Source organism: Mustela lutreola, chromosome 7 (genome assembly GCF_030435805.1).
Source record: "Mustela lutreola isolate mMusLut2 chromosome 7, mMusLut2.pri, whole genome shotgun sequence".
Classification (NCBI taxonomy): Eukaryota; Metazoa; Chordata; class Mammalia; order Carnivora; family Mustelidae; genus Mustela; species Mustela lutreola.
In genome coordinates, this window is record NC_081296.1 from 66,766,618 (window position 1) to 66,781,874 (window position 15,257).

Consider the following 15,257-nt stretch of genomic DNA (forward strand, 5'->3'; position numbering starts at 1 on the left):
GGGGCCCCCTGAGGCCTGCACTTCTCCAAAGCTGTAGGGGGGTAGCTTCTGTGCTTTTTACATCACCTTGTAGTCTGCAGGGGAGCCTGGAAAAAGCCCGCCCTTCTTTTATTTCCCTCTGCAGCCTACACAATGGCTTTCTGTGAGAGGGCTTGGTAAGGCAGAGCAGAAGGGAAGTGAAAGAGTTTCCAGGGTTCTTCTGGTTCCCCCTGGCCTTTGTGTAGATGGTGACCTGTGGCTTTTGCAGTGGCACACGGCTTCACACACTGGACACATAAGGCAGGCAGTGTGTACAGCAAGAGCCCGCTGACCGCCAAAAAGGGCACCATTGGCCAGAACAGGGTCGGGTTGGTGGGGAGCCGTAGTGGGAACAGCTTTATTCTCGCGGGTTAGAAATGAGCTGCAAAATTGTCCATCAGGAAGGAGAGGTCTGTGCAAAGTCAGGGAGGGGGTTACTTTCCTTTACCTGCTTTTCCCCTGGATGACCAGGATCATTTCTAGGTGTTTACTTCCATGAGAAGTTCCTCTGTGCATTTACTCCCTGATGGCCTGCGTTTGAAGGAGGAGATCATCCTCTCTTGGAAGTAAAGTTTCGAAGGGTGAAGGATCAGGAGTTCGGTAAGCTGTTTGACTGAGTTTGTTGGAATCCTTCCTTTCCCCCATGATGCTGAGGTGTAGAGAAGGGTTTCTGTGAAGTTTTAAGCATAAGAAATACTTTTCTTCCTAACAGCTCTGGATTTCTGCACAGTATGAGACCACAGCTTGGGAAGCTTTTCTGTCTACCTTGTTTTTCAGTTTTCACTAGGGAATTCTCAGATACTGTGTTCTTCAGTTGAGTATTTATATCCTGTTTTGAAATGCTGAGTGGAGAGCATCTACTTGTTTCTACATGTTTCTTTTAGGGGAACCGAAAGGTCAGGTCCTGAGCTTTAGGGCTACCGCAGCTATTAAAAGGGGTAATAATTGTCCTCCCCTTCCTGTCTGCAGAGAATGGAGGTATTTCTGGAATTGCAGTGTAATAACAAAAGGGCCACAGCTGTATACTTTTTTTTTTTTTTTTTTTAGTCTCCTTCAGTGGAGGGATAGACCCCAATAGCTTTGCTCATTTCGTGGGACCAGCACTGAGCTTGGTGCCTGGCACATAGCCATAGGTGCTCAGAGGTTGTTGGTCGTCTGGTTGATTGTTGTGTTAGATAGAAGTAGCCCCAGTATCAGTGTGGTGTTGCTGGGGTAATCCATTTGCGTTCCCACATCCACAGCCCGCAGTCTGGTTCAGGGGAGTTGATGACTGAAGAGAACCCATGTGCAGACCACAGTCCTTCACAAGGTAAAGGACTTGGGGCCCGTCTGCCTGGTCTTTCCAGGCACTGGAAGTCCCCAGATCTATCCCCTGCAGTGCTTAGCAGGGGCAACATAGATTATGCGTCTCATCCATTGTTCCCTCTGCCCTGGCCCCATGGCCCAATACCTGCTTTCTCTACAGTTTTTGTCACACCTGTTTTACTTGCTGACAAAGTTTGTGGGTTTCTGCTGCCACAAAACCTGTGTTAAACTCTTTTTTCCCTCCAGTAGCTAATTAAAAAAAACGCAAAAACAATTTTTTCCCCCTTAACCACACACCCAGACTCCATCAGGCTGTCCATCCTCAGTGCAGAAAAAGCCATGGCTCCAAGTCCTGCACTGTGTACATAAGCCACCTGGTCAGGAAGGAGCACCTGGGCCAGACCAATTTCCATGCATTCTATAAACATTTGTTAAGCAGCTATAAGGGACCAGAAAATTCCCACGCTGTTCTCTCCCTCAAGCCATTTCCAGTCATGCCAAAAAGAATCTACCTTTGTTACTGCCCTGTTTTCTTAACTTCCAGAATCTGGTTTTACAGTAGCTTACCAGTTAAACGCAATAGGATTCTAACTTCCCTTAGAATATTTTCCACGAGCCACTACTATTAATCTGAGAACTATTTATTCACTGCCTACAGTGTGCCAGGTGGGCCCCAAAAGCCCCCAAATGGACTTGTCCAGAAAAGCAATTCCATTGATGACCAAGGCACTCCTTTTTTTTTTTTTTTTTTTTTTTTTAAGATTTTATTTATTTATTTGAAAGAGAGAGAGAGAGGGAAGCAGGATCCCACTGAGCAGAGAGCCCCATGCGGGGCTCCATCCCAGAATCCTGGGATCAGGACCTGAGCTGAAGCCAGAGGCTTTAACCCACTGAGCCACCCAGGTGCCCCGAGGGCACTCCTTTTTAATCCACCTCTCTCTGCTCCCTCCGTGTTCAGAGTCATGAGCTGAAGTCTCTGCCCTGCTTGTGACCTGGAGGCCATCTCCACTCCCTGTGGGTAGTCTGGACAGGATTGCATCACATGGCAGTCAGCGTCTGTGTGCGTGGCAGGGTCAGGACATCACAAGGACCTGGGGGGTGGTGGGGGGAGGGAGAGGCCATGTGCTCTCAGAAGGGACCCTAAACTGAAAAATAGGAAACTTGCAGACTCAATAATGACACTGGTTAGGCCTTGGCCCCACTTTTCCCTCCTAACCCAATGGGAACTTGTGAGAGCCACTGGGGGGAATCCATGTGAGATGGCCTGGAGATCTGGGGACTAAAATTATGATGTATACATAGGAGGTAACATAGTTTGAAGGGAGTGCCTGTCCCTTTGGGCAAAATGATACCTGGAGAGAAATGTTATACCCTGTGCCCAGACCATCGGCGTTAGCATCACCTGGGAACGTGTTAGAAATGCCATGTCTCGGCCCCCTCCCAGACCAACCGAATGAGAGGTTCAGAAGGTGGGGCCCAACTTTGCCTTTAACTAGCCTTCCAGGTGATTCTGACACTAAAACCTGAGAACCACCGGCCCAGACTCTCCCTCTGATTGTGGAACTTCGGGTTTAGGTATTTTTGTTTTGACAGATGGCTACAAGGTGACTTTTGACCTTTTTTCTTGGTTGAAGCCAGCTGCCCTGCTGGAGAGAAAGGAAACACCGTATCCCCAGAGTTTGTAAGAAAAAGGGAAAAAGCCTGTGTTACTGGTTATTTTTGAAGGTGCCTGGAGAACTTGTCGTGGAGCTCGTTAAGAAGGATGCACGCCTGCAAGTATCTGCTCTCCCCTCCCACAAAGGTACTGTTGTGTCTGCCTCACCTCCTGCCCCAGGGCCTGTGCTCCTCGTGTCAGTCCTTAAAAGGAGCAGTGGGTGCCACATTCATTCTTTCTGGTGCCAGGTCTGTGCTGTTTCACTTTGCCGGCGTCAAGTGGTTGCTTAATGAGAGGCTGTGACACAGGCCGGCACACTTGAGAGAAAGCAGCCTCAGTCTGTGCTTTCTGCAGCTCTGCTCCACTCCCTGCCTTCCCAGTCTCGGAGTCTCCCCTCAGTGAAGTTGTGGTCACCCTGGGGGCAGCCCTCGCTCAGAAGAGCTGCTTGCTGGGGTCTGTGGGTGCTGATAAGTGACTAGAGAGGCAGAGTGAAGTTGTATCTTTAGTTTCTCCTATTCCCTTGACCCCCCCCTTCCCAACTTCGTCCCCAAAATAAGAAGACATAGATAGCCACATGGGGATTATAGCTATTTCCTTTGTGGGTTTTTCTTTCCTTTTTTTTTTTTTTTTTTTTTTTTTTTTTTTAGGGGGTGGCGGTGGCTAGTACCATCTTTTCCTGTTATTCCTGTCCCTGAGGCCAGGATCAGGGCTGGAGTTGACTGATGGTCAAACCCTCCAAATGTGTGCCTTGTGAGATAGCTAGGGATTCCCCAGTTACCTGTCCCTTGACCATAAGAAAATACAGTCATGCTGCTCCTTTGGGGAAAAAACAAACAAACTTTGGGAGGCATAGAGCAAACCCTACAAGGGAGTTTTAATTCTGGGGAAAATAATAAGCAAAGACTATGGTGGGAGTCCATGAAATTACCACTGAGATTAACAGAAGAAAAGAGGAAACTCTTGAGTTATGAAAGTTGGTGCGTGGAGTTAAAGGAAATGCTGAGGGCAAAGAAACCCCAGTAAGAGCAGGGTCCCTGTGTGAGTCTCTTTAAATCCAGTCAACTCCCCCAAGTGACCTTTCTTTAAGAAGGTCACTTCCCTGGAAGGCTGAGTAAACTTTACAGACCATCCCATATTTCCCTGAAATGTACTGACCTCAGTGAAGGTGAGGCCAAAAGAGGAGGTAAAGGAGAAAATCGAAAACAAAGTAGACAGAGATCAAACCAAACAGCTACTTCATTTATTCAACACATTTGACTAAGTGCCAGGCTCCTGTTTCTACATTGCCTACTTAGTGAGCTGGGCATGTTTTGCGTACTCTTATCTTTAATTTGTTTTTATAACCCTTCAGGGTTGTTACTGGCCCCATTTTGCAGCTAAGAAAACTGAGGCTTGGGGAGGTTAAACTTGATCAAGGTCACCCAGCTAGCCACTGACAGATGTAAGTTAAGATTCAGTCTGTTGGACTCCAAGGCCTATGTTGGTTCCACTCTACCATGCTGCCAGTCCTCCAAAAACATACCTCCCTTGCAATCTGGTCTGTTGCTCCCTTCTGCCCAGGTGCTAGGGGCTCAGGCTCAGGACAGAGCTATCTTCTGCCCTTTCCGCCCTCCTGGTTATACAGCTTTAAGTAAAGCTATCATCTCCCTACTCCTCTTCCGGCAGCTTCCTTCTCTCTTCCTCCAGCTCCATGCCTGGGTTCCTGAGAGCTGTGTCTCATGAAGAACTTCCCACCTTTGAGGAGGGGCTTGTCGGTTGGAGAGGAGGTTCTAAGAGGAAATCTCCCAGCGAGGCCTTTCAACAAAGGAGCCAGGAGTTGCTACAGGCAGGCTTCCATGATCCTGAGGTCTGTGGAGAGTGGTCCATGCTTTTCTCCTGCTCCATAGCTGGTTCCATCCAAGGGAAGGAGGGTGGCCACCATAGCTGCTGGTTCTCTTATCCTGAAGAAGTGCTCCCCCTTTTTTGAGAAAAGTTCAGTGATACTTGCCTGGCACTACAGTCTTCCTATAGGGAATATGTCCTGGGCCAGTCTCTGCAGTCTCCAACCCTTAGTGACTCCCAGGACATCCCGCGAGAGAAGCTCTCTTTCTCGACAGCCCTTCATAACCCAGCTTTCTCTCCTGCTTAGGTCCTGTTGTGAGGGTTGAACCAGAGCTCTGTCCCAAATCTATGTCCCCATCCCATAGTCAAACATACATTGGCCTATACTCTTGGTAGCGCTGGGGGGTTGGGGAGCAGAATTCAAACTCTTGATCATGATTATTTTGGGAGATCTCTGAATTCAAGGGTTCTGCCTGAATCTGCTTTTCCCCAGCTCCATCCTTTGGGAGTCATGGGTCAAGTCCAGGGTCATGCTCCAAATATATCTATGGATGACTGGTGGGCAAGAGGCAAACTTGAGCTTGGAGTCATTCACCTTTACCTATTCCTGTCTCATGGGAGTCTCTTTCCCACGTGCATAAGAATATTCCCAAGCCTTTTTAAAATTCCTCCAATCTGGGGCACCTGCGTGACTCAGGTTAAGCCTCTGCCTTTGGCTCAGGTCATGATCTTAGGGTCCTGAGATCCAGCCCCGCCAGGCTCTCTGCTCAGCAGGGAGCCTGCTTCCCCCCCTCTCTCTGCCTGCCTCCCTGCCTACCTGTGATCTCTCTCTCTGTCAAATAAATAAATAAAATCTTAAAAAAAAAAAAAATTCCTCCAACCCCATACCAACCTCTTCCACCCCCTTCACCTCATCCCATTCCCAAGCAACTTCCTCACTCCCCACTACAGGAAGTTGGCATCAGCCACTCACTGGCCTCTTAGAGCGTCTTTTTCCCAGGTGCCTCAGCTTCCCACCCAACTCTGAAGCCAGGAAGCCCCCACCTGGCAGGGGCAGCCCTCACCAGGTCCCCGATATAGCCAGCAATAAGTCCTCAGAGTCTAGAGTCTGTCTGCCCCTGGCCCTCCATATATTCTAGCCCAAACCCTTCCTACTCAACCTGTGGTCCAAGAACCAGCAGCATAGGTATCTCCAGGAGCCTATTAGAAGTGCACATTTCTAGGCCCACCACAGACCTTACAGAATTAGAATCTGCATTACTCTGCACCTTAACGCGCAAGGAGCACACTGATCTGCTGAAAAGACACCCCCTACTCATGCTTCCTGAGTAGAAGGGGTGGAGGGCAGAGCAGGAGCCCAATAGGAAGCTGTGACCCCACAGTTCAGCGCTCACTTTGACAGGACAGAACACTTGGGGATGATCTAGACACTCCCTAGAGAAGCCAGAGAGGCTGGGGAGGCCCGGGACCCCCAGCAGGGAGGACAAGCCATGGCAGGGTCAAAGGGGAGGGGAGTAGGGGGGCCACATGGGGAGATCCACGCGTGGTGAGCGGGGAAGGAGCACCTGCCCTTTCTAGCAGAGGTGAGATGATTCTCTGGGCTCCTACCACCATCCCCAGCTCCTAGCAGGCTCTTAGAGCCAAGAACGTTGCCTGCTGTGCGGCCTAGATCTGCTGGATGCCTGGGTTTCTCCCTCCCTCTTGCTGGCAGAGTCACTATCGCCCACCGGCTGCACTGCTGCTGGTGGGTGCTCAGGAAATGTTTGTTGAATAGAGAGGAAGCCACAGCTTGTGTGGAGTCTGAATAATTCACCAGCCGTGGGCCTGAGGGGAGGGGCGGGAATGGAGACCAAATAGGAAAGACAAGTTCCGAAGTTGTACTGAGCTAGATTGAGCCCCTTTCTCTGTCCCTTGTCTGAGTCCTTGCTTTGGTGTGCCGGTAGTGCAGGGGGGTGGCGGGGAAGAGGAAGTAGGAGACGGCAGGAAATGGCCCTGGGCTGCCCTCTGCACCGCCTCAATGCTGTCTTGATGGTACACTTGATGTCTGGCCTGGGTATGGGGGAGGGTATCCCTGATCATGAACCCTCCCATCCTTCTGTGGGGAGAAGGCTGTCCTCTCCCCACCCAACCCCAGGCTGTTTTAGAGACGAGGCCTTCCCAGGGACTCTCTTTGGCAGAGGCTCTGCTCTTCTGTCCCCAGCTCGGTCCCTACCTGCTGTGGCCTCCCTTTCTTCGAGCCTGGGTCTTCTCTTGCAGAAAGGCCAGAGGCTGACAGCTGATGGCTGAGATTCCCCTGGTTTCACCATCCTGGGAGTGTGGGGACTGTGAGTCACCTGGGCGCAAGGCAGAGGCAGGGGAAGGAGCCCAGGCCTCCTGGACTGGGCCTGCTGGCTCCTGAGGCTGCCTACACCCAAGGAGCCAAAGCCATAGGTGGAAAGAGAAGCCAGGCCTTGGGGTGAGAAAGGCCTGGAGTGCCAGGTGCTGAGTGCTTCTGAGCCTCACCTTGCCATGGCAGGGAAGAAGTTTGTGGCCTGGGTGGCAATAGACCCAGGACGGGGCTCACCAGTCTCAGAGACCAGGAGTGGCATAGGACTATACCAAGACCTTTACCTGCAGGTAAAAACACACCTATACACGGGACATGCCCAGTGATGTGCCCATGAGGTGCAAGGAAGGACAGCTCCTTGCCCTCCCAGTGTCCCCACACTGGAGAGTTTGCCCAGCTGTGCAGCCAGACGGCCACAAGCCACCTGCATCCACACACCCATCCCACACCAGACTCCCGCCTATGTTCTTCCCTCTTCCTCTCCCCAGCCCGGCCCCTGTGCTCCCAGGAGTTTTGCTCAGCATCTTCCTGCAGGGCCAGGCCCTCCTTTCCTGCTTCTCATACCTCTTGTGCCCCTTGCCCTTTGGCCCATTCCTCTGGGCGGCCTGCTTCGTGGTGCCAAGGCCTGCTGGGCCCCAGGCTTGCCAGACCTGTCTTCTCTGGGCTCTAGGGGCCTTGCTTCTCCCTGTGGCTCAGAACTAAGCTGTACTTCTGGCTCAGCCTGGGTGTCATTACACCCCAGGATCTGCTCAGAACCATCTGGTGGTGGCAAGGACACAGGGTTCTCCTGGGCCCCAGGCCTTAGAGTGAGTGCACACGTACTCTCCCCGGACCCAGGGCTACTGGCCCCTCCCAGAGAAAGGTCAAGGGGAACTAAGTCAGTGTTTTGTGGAGAGCTAGGGTTTGGACTGGCAATGGAGGCTCCTGATTCCCTTTTTGGGCCCCCGGGGGCTGGGCTAGTTGCTGGGGCACTTGTGGGCCGGCCCAGCTCCGTTGGGCTCTGCTTCTGTGAAGGTTCCTCCTCACTCCAGGTCTTTCTGGTACTTTGGCTTCCCTGAAACAAGAGATTGGTCCTGCTGGCTGGCGGATTCAGAGCTCATGCCCCTGGCCCACCCCATCCTACTTCCAAGCACCCACCTCCTGGTTCTGCAGCTCCTCCTTGACTTCCTTTGTTTCCCACCTGTGGAAACACAGCACACGGCAAGCCCTACTCCTCCCCACCTCACCTCACGTCCCTCTGTCGCTCTGTAGCCAGTGGCCCATGTTCCCAGGAAGCAGCCAGAGCTAAGGATCTCAGAGGAGCCTCAGAGCCAGAACAAGGCTCCAGGATGCTCCCCTTCCAGCCTGACCTTGTTCCCCATCCAGCCATTTCCTCCAAACGCCACCCACTTGAGCGCCATCCCAGGTCCCCAGCTGCTGTTTATGGCCGAGCCCAAAGCACTTAGAGTTCCGTGGGGGCTCTGGATGTGTCTCTGCCTGCACCGTCTGGGAAAGGCACGCCCGACTTCCCGGGGGAAGGCAACTGCTGTAATTACTGCCAGCCTCCCTGGGCACCAGGCTCTCATGGCTCCCGCCTTTGTGGCTGGCCTCTCCCCAAACCTCATTAACCTGCCTCCAGGCAGCCGTCAGGCAGAAGGCAGCAGCCCCAAGGGCTGGAGCAGCCACCTGGACCAGTGCTGAGCCTGACCTCCCAGGGCCAAGGGAGATCCAGGAAATCAGGGAGCCCAGATGCTTCCCCCAATTCTGCCCCCTGCCATCTGTTACCTGCGGGCCCTGCCGGTCAGCCTCTCTGTCCCCCGGGCTTTGCTTCGTGTGGCCGACACCACTGAGGGTCTGCTGGGTTGCCCACCCCGAGTAGTACCACCTGCAAGAGATGGTCCACAAATCAAGAAGGGAAGAGGGTCATGGCAGCCCAGCTCCATCCCCAGCTCATGCAAACCTGCTTCTTTTCTCTCAACTCACCTTTACCATCAAGGGACAGTGGTGGGGGTTGTGATTTCCGGTGGCTCCTGGGACCTAAGTGAGGCAAAGGAAATGGAGAAAGAGTGGGGTGATAAAGGATCAAAAGCAGTAACAGAAGTCTTCCAGCACCAGGAAGATGTCTGTCTTTTTCTTGGTCCAGGTGTGGGTTTTCTGACTCCCAAAAAGATCCTGGGTCTGGGGATCAAGAGAGCTGGGTCTCTGTGCCCCCGTTGATGTTCCTGGCTAGGTAACTGGCTGAGTCTCTCCAGCCTCAGCTTCCTCAACATGTAAAATTAGGGAACTAGCAATTCTAAAATCTCTGTTCCTACAACAGGCCAGGGGCAGGGAAACTGGAGCTTTTGCCCATAAGGGACCAATCTTGAAAGGATCCCGGGGCAGATTTCCTTGTGAGTCTCCTCCCCTAGACCTTCTGAGGTCAGAACCCAGGGTAGGAGCTGTGGATTTAGGGGGTGGGAAGGTGCCCTGCTCTGATAATGAGGGAGAGGAAGTAAGATATTCTTCCATGCCTCCTTCCAGCTCCAAAAATAAGTGCTATGCCAAGAGACAGAGAAAGGAGAGGAAGCATGAGGGGACAGGTGGGGGTGCTGTGATGAAAGCCAAGGAGGAGAAGGGGCTGAGGTGGGGTGGGTATTGACTCACCCCTGGTGCCGCCCACCCTGGCCAGGCCCTCTTCCCGAAGCTTGCTGGAGTCCTGTAGCCTGTGGAGCCAAAAAGTCAGGCTTCTGTGGGGCGGACACAAGCTATAGGGAGACCCACACAACCCCTGCCTCCCCTAGCTCCAACCCCAGAACCAACGACAAGATAATGGTGAGCCCCTAAAAATGGGGACCTGGCGCCCACCCTCTCAGCCCAAGTTCCCACCAGAGAGCCCAGACAGACCTTAACCACCCTGGAGAGGGTCCCACCAGCCCTCCAAGAAGCACCCACAGTTAGTCCTACCCCAAGTCCCATAAGAATGTCAATACAACGAGCTCCCTAGCCCTGCCACCCACGTGGGCTTGGTCTTGTCCAGGTCCCATGGCCGACGCCAGTCACCCTGTGCATCTCTATGCCTGGCCACACGAGCCAAGTCGATCTGCTCCCGCTCCTGCTTCCACTGGGCATAGTCCCAGCCCACCTCCAAGGGTCCCCCCATGGGCCGGTGAGGAGCTGAGCCTGGGACCAGTCCTAGACTCTGGGACTCCCGGGTACTCTGAAGAAGAAGACAGAACCATGGGGAAGAAGCAGAAAGCCTTGGACCTGGAGTGGAAATCTGGATATTATCAGCCCCTTCCCCTCAAGGTTTTGACGTCCCCATCTAAAAACAAAATCCATTCCGTCTCTGACATGTTTGTTTGCCATAGGCACCGTTTCCAGTCACATGTTAGCTGTGTCTTTTGGGCAAGTTACTTAACCTCTCTGTGTATCATTTCCTTATCTATAGAATGGGACTAATAATAGCACCTATCTGCTGGGTTGTTGCAGATATGTATGTGTGTGTGTGGACAGGCCCGGAGTGGAGAAGCTCCCAGCAGCAGTGAGCAAGAGCCAAGACTAGGGGCTGCTGCCACCTAGAGGTCACACCTGGCACACAGCCCACCCCCAAGGCCCCCACAAGCTTGCATCAGAAATCCAGTTAGGGTAAGGGGCTGACCTCTGACGTACCCTGTCAGGGTAAGGCCCACCCAATGTGGAAACTGGCCAGAGAAAGAAGGAAAGGGTGGGAATTCTTGCTGGGGCTTCCATCATGTCTCCAGAGATAGGGGACACAAGTGACTCAGCTTCTCTGCCTCCCCCAAATGATGACTACCACTTTCATGTCCCCATCCCCTCTTAAAGATATACTTTCTGTGCAGAATCCGAGCTGACGGGCATCTGCATGGAGGGGGTCCAGCCCAAGCCCCTTCCACGTGACTCTTCTGCGACCTGGTTCCTTGCTCTGCTGGGCTTCTCACTCACGATCCGCTTGGCCTGGGTGGGAAGAGGGGGGAGGCGGGGACAGGCAGCATGGCACAGTCTGGTAAGAAGAGGGTACTGGCCTGATGCCCTGGCTTCCCCTGCCCAACCTGCTCACCTCGGCTTTGTTTTCCATGGTCACAGCCAGCTCCACCCGCTCCCCCAGACAGAAAGTACCAGTGTGTTCATCCCCTCCCTCATCCTCAAGCATTTCGTCGGCTGCTCCAGGTCTGAGGGGTCTTGCCCAGTTCCGGCTGACCACCCGCTTCCCCTGCAGAATGAGATGCCATGCCCTCAGACCACATGGCCAGGGCCGAGCAGGAGCTGGGGACGGAGTCCTTTGGAAGCTTCCACCGGCTGGGTTCCAGCACTGGCCCTCCCTGGAATGCCCACAGAGGAGCGGACACCCTGGGGCATTCACATGCCGGTGCCATGAGGTTATCCAGGGACCGGGGCCACCCCAGGGCCCAAGATGCCACAACAGCCTGTCATCTCTGAGCTGGGAAATCCAGAGTGCTCAGACAATGGGGCTTTGTCCCTTGCACTCTGTTCCTGGCATTCAGCCCCCCTTCTCTGTCCCTCCAGGGTTGGGGACTCAGGAGTGGCCTGGGATTTAGAACACAGGTGCAGGGCTGTGGGTGGGGGCCCTCCCTAACTTTCACATTCACCTAGAAAAGGGCTTGAGGAGGACTCGATTTGGTAGCCTTTTAGCTGTGGCCCTTTGGGGTCAGGGGAACCACAATGGGCTAGGCTGCCTCAGTCTGGGAGCTGAAGGGTGAACCCCATAAGTGGAAGCAGAGGAAACAGAGGAGCAAGAGCAGTTTCCTTTTTGGACTTGGACATGGGCTGGGCCTCCACCTCCTTACCACCCCACCCTCTCTTCCTGGGGTGGGGGAGGGGGTCTTACACCAGGAACCTGGCTGATAGTGACAGTGAGGCCATCAGGCTGGAGGAATTCTGCTGTGGTCACGGCCATGCCCCCCTGCTCTGCCTGCCGCCGGTCTTCCTGGATCTCCTGCGGGAGGGCCCTGGGTCAGCACAGGCCACGGCCCCCCAGATGCACACAGAAAGGCCTACACAGAGAGACACCAGTGGGACACCAGGGGGCAGAGGCACCTCATCACAGCATCCCCGGGACCCTCCCAGAGTTTCTGAGAGGGACCACACCACTGTAACTCGGACCCCAGGCTTAGCACCTGCAGGGAAAGACCACAGCGCAAGGGCACAGGGGAGGTTAGGGGGTCAGACAGGCAGTGCCAACCCAGTCAGTCCTTCCAGCTCCCATCACAGCCCACTCACCTGGTACCTACGTAGTAAGGCCTGGTTCTTCTTTCGAAGGGCAACTATCCTCCGGTCCAGCTCAGCATCCTTCTCTTCCTGCCTGCTCATGGGTGACTCGGCTCTGTGAGGCCCCTGCGTAAAGCAGGGGTGGCAAGCTCCTGACTGTTGTGCCCATCCCTTATCAGGCCCCTAACTTTCACATTTACCTGAGAAGCACTTTCTTACTACAAATGGACCCCCGCTCCAGAGCTAAGCTTCCAGGGGGAGATGGCACATGGAAGGCCCCAAGTCCGTGCTCTGCTAGGCTTGTCTACCTGTCTCTGCCTCCTCAGAGGCTCAGGTCAGGGCCTTACTACCCTCGCCACCACCACCACCCCCCACCCCCCCACCCCCGCACCCACAGCTCCCAGCAGTGGGCCGCCCCTCCCCCGGGCTCTCCTGGGAGCTCCACCGCTGAGCAGAGCCTGGAATGAGAGTTATAAATGGCTCTGGCAGCGGAACCTGCGGGGACTGGGAAGTTGCCAGGGGATCCAGGAGGTCGGTGGGGGGCGGGGGGCGCTGTTTGGCTCCCAGGCCCAGAACCACAGTAAAAAGAGAGGCCCCGGCTCTCTGCTGGGCTCCCAGGCCCTGGGCTCCACTCCCTAGGCTTGTGCCCTGCCTGTGGGAAAGAGCCGCTCTCATGGGCCCAATCTCTCCCGGCCTGGAACTGCTGGTAGTCAGGACAGAAGAGAACCAGTTCCGTGGGCAGGCCCGGCCAGGGAGCCACCCAAGCAAGCCAGGCCTCTGCCCCTAGATCCCAGGTCTCTCCCTGTCTAGTCGCAGGGTCTCCATTGCAGCCAAAGGCCCCTGCCCAGAGCCCCACCGGCCTAGGCACAACCCTCTTCCTCCCAGGCCCAGCCGTCCCCAGCTGTCCCCAGAGTGTGACCGCCTGGTGTCCCAGCCTCCTCCCGGCCCCAAGAAGCCCCCCACCGAAGGTGAGGTGCCACTCACAGCTGAGTGCATGGTAACAGTGGGCACCGAGAGAATTCCAGAATAGCCCCAGGGGAGCCAGAGCAGGAGGGAAGCCGGAGCTGCAGAGCCACAGGAGCTGGAGCCGGGGCCTTTGCCGGCCTCTCCCTGCCGGCTTCACTGCTCAGCACACGAGATCATGTTGTGATTACAAAAGACTCCTCTGGGCTCCCAGCCAGGAATGCGCGCCGCCACCCCCACCCATCCACTCTCAGAGGGCAAGGACCAGGGCTCCGGCCCTGCCCAGCTCCTCTCCCAGCCCTGGCCCAGCGTCCCCAGAGACACAGGCAGGAACCTCTCTCTGTCGGGTTGACCCCACACAGGGGGCCTGGCTGCCCCAGGCCCTGCCTTCTCTGAGGCAGTTCCCCCAGCAGAGGCCCAGCCTGGACCTACCTGCCAATGCACAGGCAGCCAACATAAGCCTCCATCTCTCCCAACAGTAAAGAAAGGCCTGGGGGATGCAGCTGAGCCCACCAGCTGTCCTAGTCTGAGGGTCCACACCTCAAATGAGCCCCCCTTTACTGTCCTCATCAGCTCTGGTTTAACTCATTTGGAGGGATCAAGAAGCTTAACTCCCCTAGGCCACCAAATACAACTACATACCTGAAATGACACCATTAGTCATTCCTTGACGTAGACACTGGCTTCCCTGTGTTTTAAATCACAGCCACTTCTGAGAGGCTCAGCTGTTCGAGTCTCCCCTCGGTGTATGGGGAACTGGCCCTTCCTGCAGGGCCCATACCACTGCAGCTTGTGGTCTGCCTACAGCCTTCCCCACCCAGGTTCCTCACGCCGGGCCCTTCCTGGCCTTGGTCCCCACGGCTGACTTTTAAGCCTCTCCCACCCCGAGAAAAGAAGCAGCCTTTCTCAAGAAAATCTCTCCCCAAATCTTCCCAGTACAGCTGTGGCTGGTCCCAGTGCCCAGGGGAGCAGCTGGCCTGGCAGTCCCACGTGTGGAGCCTCCAGGAGCTGGGGCTTGGGGTAATGGGAGGGGTGTCTCTGGATCAGGGGTACCTGTGTTCTCCTTCAATAGCTACAGGGCCCCAACCTCTAAGCCCTAAAGGGAGGGTCAGAGATTCTCTGCATCCCCCACATCCCACCTGACCAAGCCTCAGTTTCCCTAATTCCTGCCCCACTGCCCTCTCTCCTCCCCAGACCAGCTCAGTCGGCCAGCATTTCAATCTCTATTCCCCTTGAACCCTGTCTTCCTGCCCTCCTCCCATTCCCACCATGGTTAGCCTCTTTCCTGACCAGGCCTTCACGTAGTACCCCTGACCCCACAGCCAGTCTCCACAGCCCCAGAGTTCCTATCCTGCTTGGAAATGCCACCACACTCTCTCTTCCTTTCCTGCCGGATGTTCTCACTGAGTCAAACTCCCAGCAATGGTGACACACCCAGGCTCCTCTCCCCAAACCTCCTCTCTCTCTCTCTCTCTCTCTCTCTCTCTCGCGCGCGCGCGCGCGCGCTGTCTCTCTCTGCCTTTCTGTCCTTCTCCCACCCTCTCTGGGCATTGCCTCAAACAGGCTGCTGAGTTCCAGCCTAGCCCCAGAAGGCCAGAGGCAGGGCCCTCCTGGGCCTCACAGTCGCTGGCCCCACCCTTCCCAAGTGTCACTGGTGGCCGCCCAGCTTCCTACCACCTCCCCCGCACTGTGGTATTGGAACTGGGAGGCCTGCCCAGCATCAGCCTGGGATGGGGAGATCCACCTGCTGAGACCTAATGTTCTCCATCATCTCTGGAACCCAGGCTTCCAAACCAGGTCTGGGGCAGTGGGGTGTAGCTAGAAGAGGCTACGAGGGGCAGGTGGGTGGGGAGGCCAGGTCAACTGCGCCTCTCACTCCTGTTCCCAGCCAGAGTTGGGGTGGGACAGCCGCAGGGGAACAGGAGGCCTGGGTAGCAATCCAGCCGTCCCATAGGGAGGGCGATC

At 55.1% G+C, this 15,257-nt stretch overlaps 1 protein-coding gene and 1 long non-coding RNA gene across 6 annotated transcripts in view; one reads left to right on the top strand and one right to left on the bottom strand.

The window, feature by feature from the left end:
• Positions 1 to 15,257, top strand: part of LOC131836109 (uncharacterized) — a 54,894-nt gene that overhangs the window by 26,479 nt on the left and 13,158 nt on the right. The gene's annotated exons all lie outside the window — the stretch shown is intronic.
• Positions 4,196 to 13,471, bottom strand: CCDC9B (coiled-coil domain containing 9B). Of its 5 annotated transcripts, none has more exons than XR_009355515.1 (12): positions 13,314 to 13,471; positions 12,342 to 12,455; positions 11,950 to 12,057; positions 11,161 to 11,313; positions 10,932 to 11,057; positions 10,100 to 10,299; positions 9,747 to 9,805; positions 9,087 to 9,140; positions 8,889 to 8,988; positions 8,262 to 8,304; positions 7,011 to 8,178; positions 4,196 to 4,934 (listed from the first exon to the last, which is right to left on the bottom strand). XR_009355515.1 is itself a non-coding variant. In XM_059181153.1 (11 exons), exons 1-11 carry the CDS (start codon positions 13,323 to 13,325, stop codon positions 7,642 to 7,644), a joined length of 1,506 nt encoding a protein of 501 aa, XP_059037136.1. In that variant the 5' UTR covers positions 13,326 to 13,471; the 3' UTR covers positions 4,196 to 7,641. The 5 variants fall into 5 exon arrangements, 3 of the variants coding, with proteins under 3 accessions (XP_059037136.1, XP_059037138.1, XP_059037139.1); XR_009355514.1 differs by having other exon boundaries at positions 4,196 to 5,353; XM_059181153.1 differs by having other exon boundaries at positions 4,196 to 8,178.

Excerpts from the sequence above, each read along its gene's own strand:
- CCDC9B (XM_059181153.1), bottom strand. Across the intron at positions 11,058-11,160 it reads CCATGGAAAACAAAGCCGAG|GCCAAGCGGATCGTGAGTGA; the intron begins GTGAGCAGGTTG and ends CTTCCCACCCAG. Across the intron at positions 10,300-10,931 it reads GCTCGGATTCTGCACAGAAA|AGTACCCGGGAGTCCCAGAG; the intron begins GTATATCTTTAA and ends CTTCTTCTTCAG.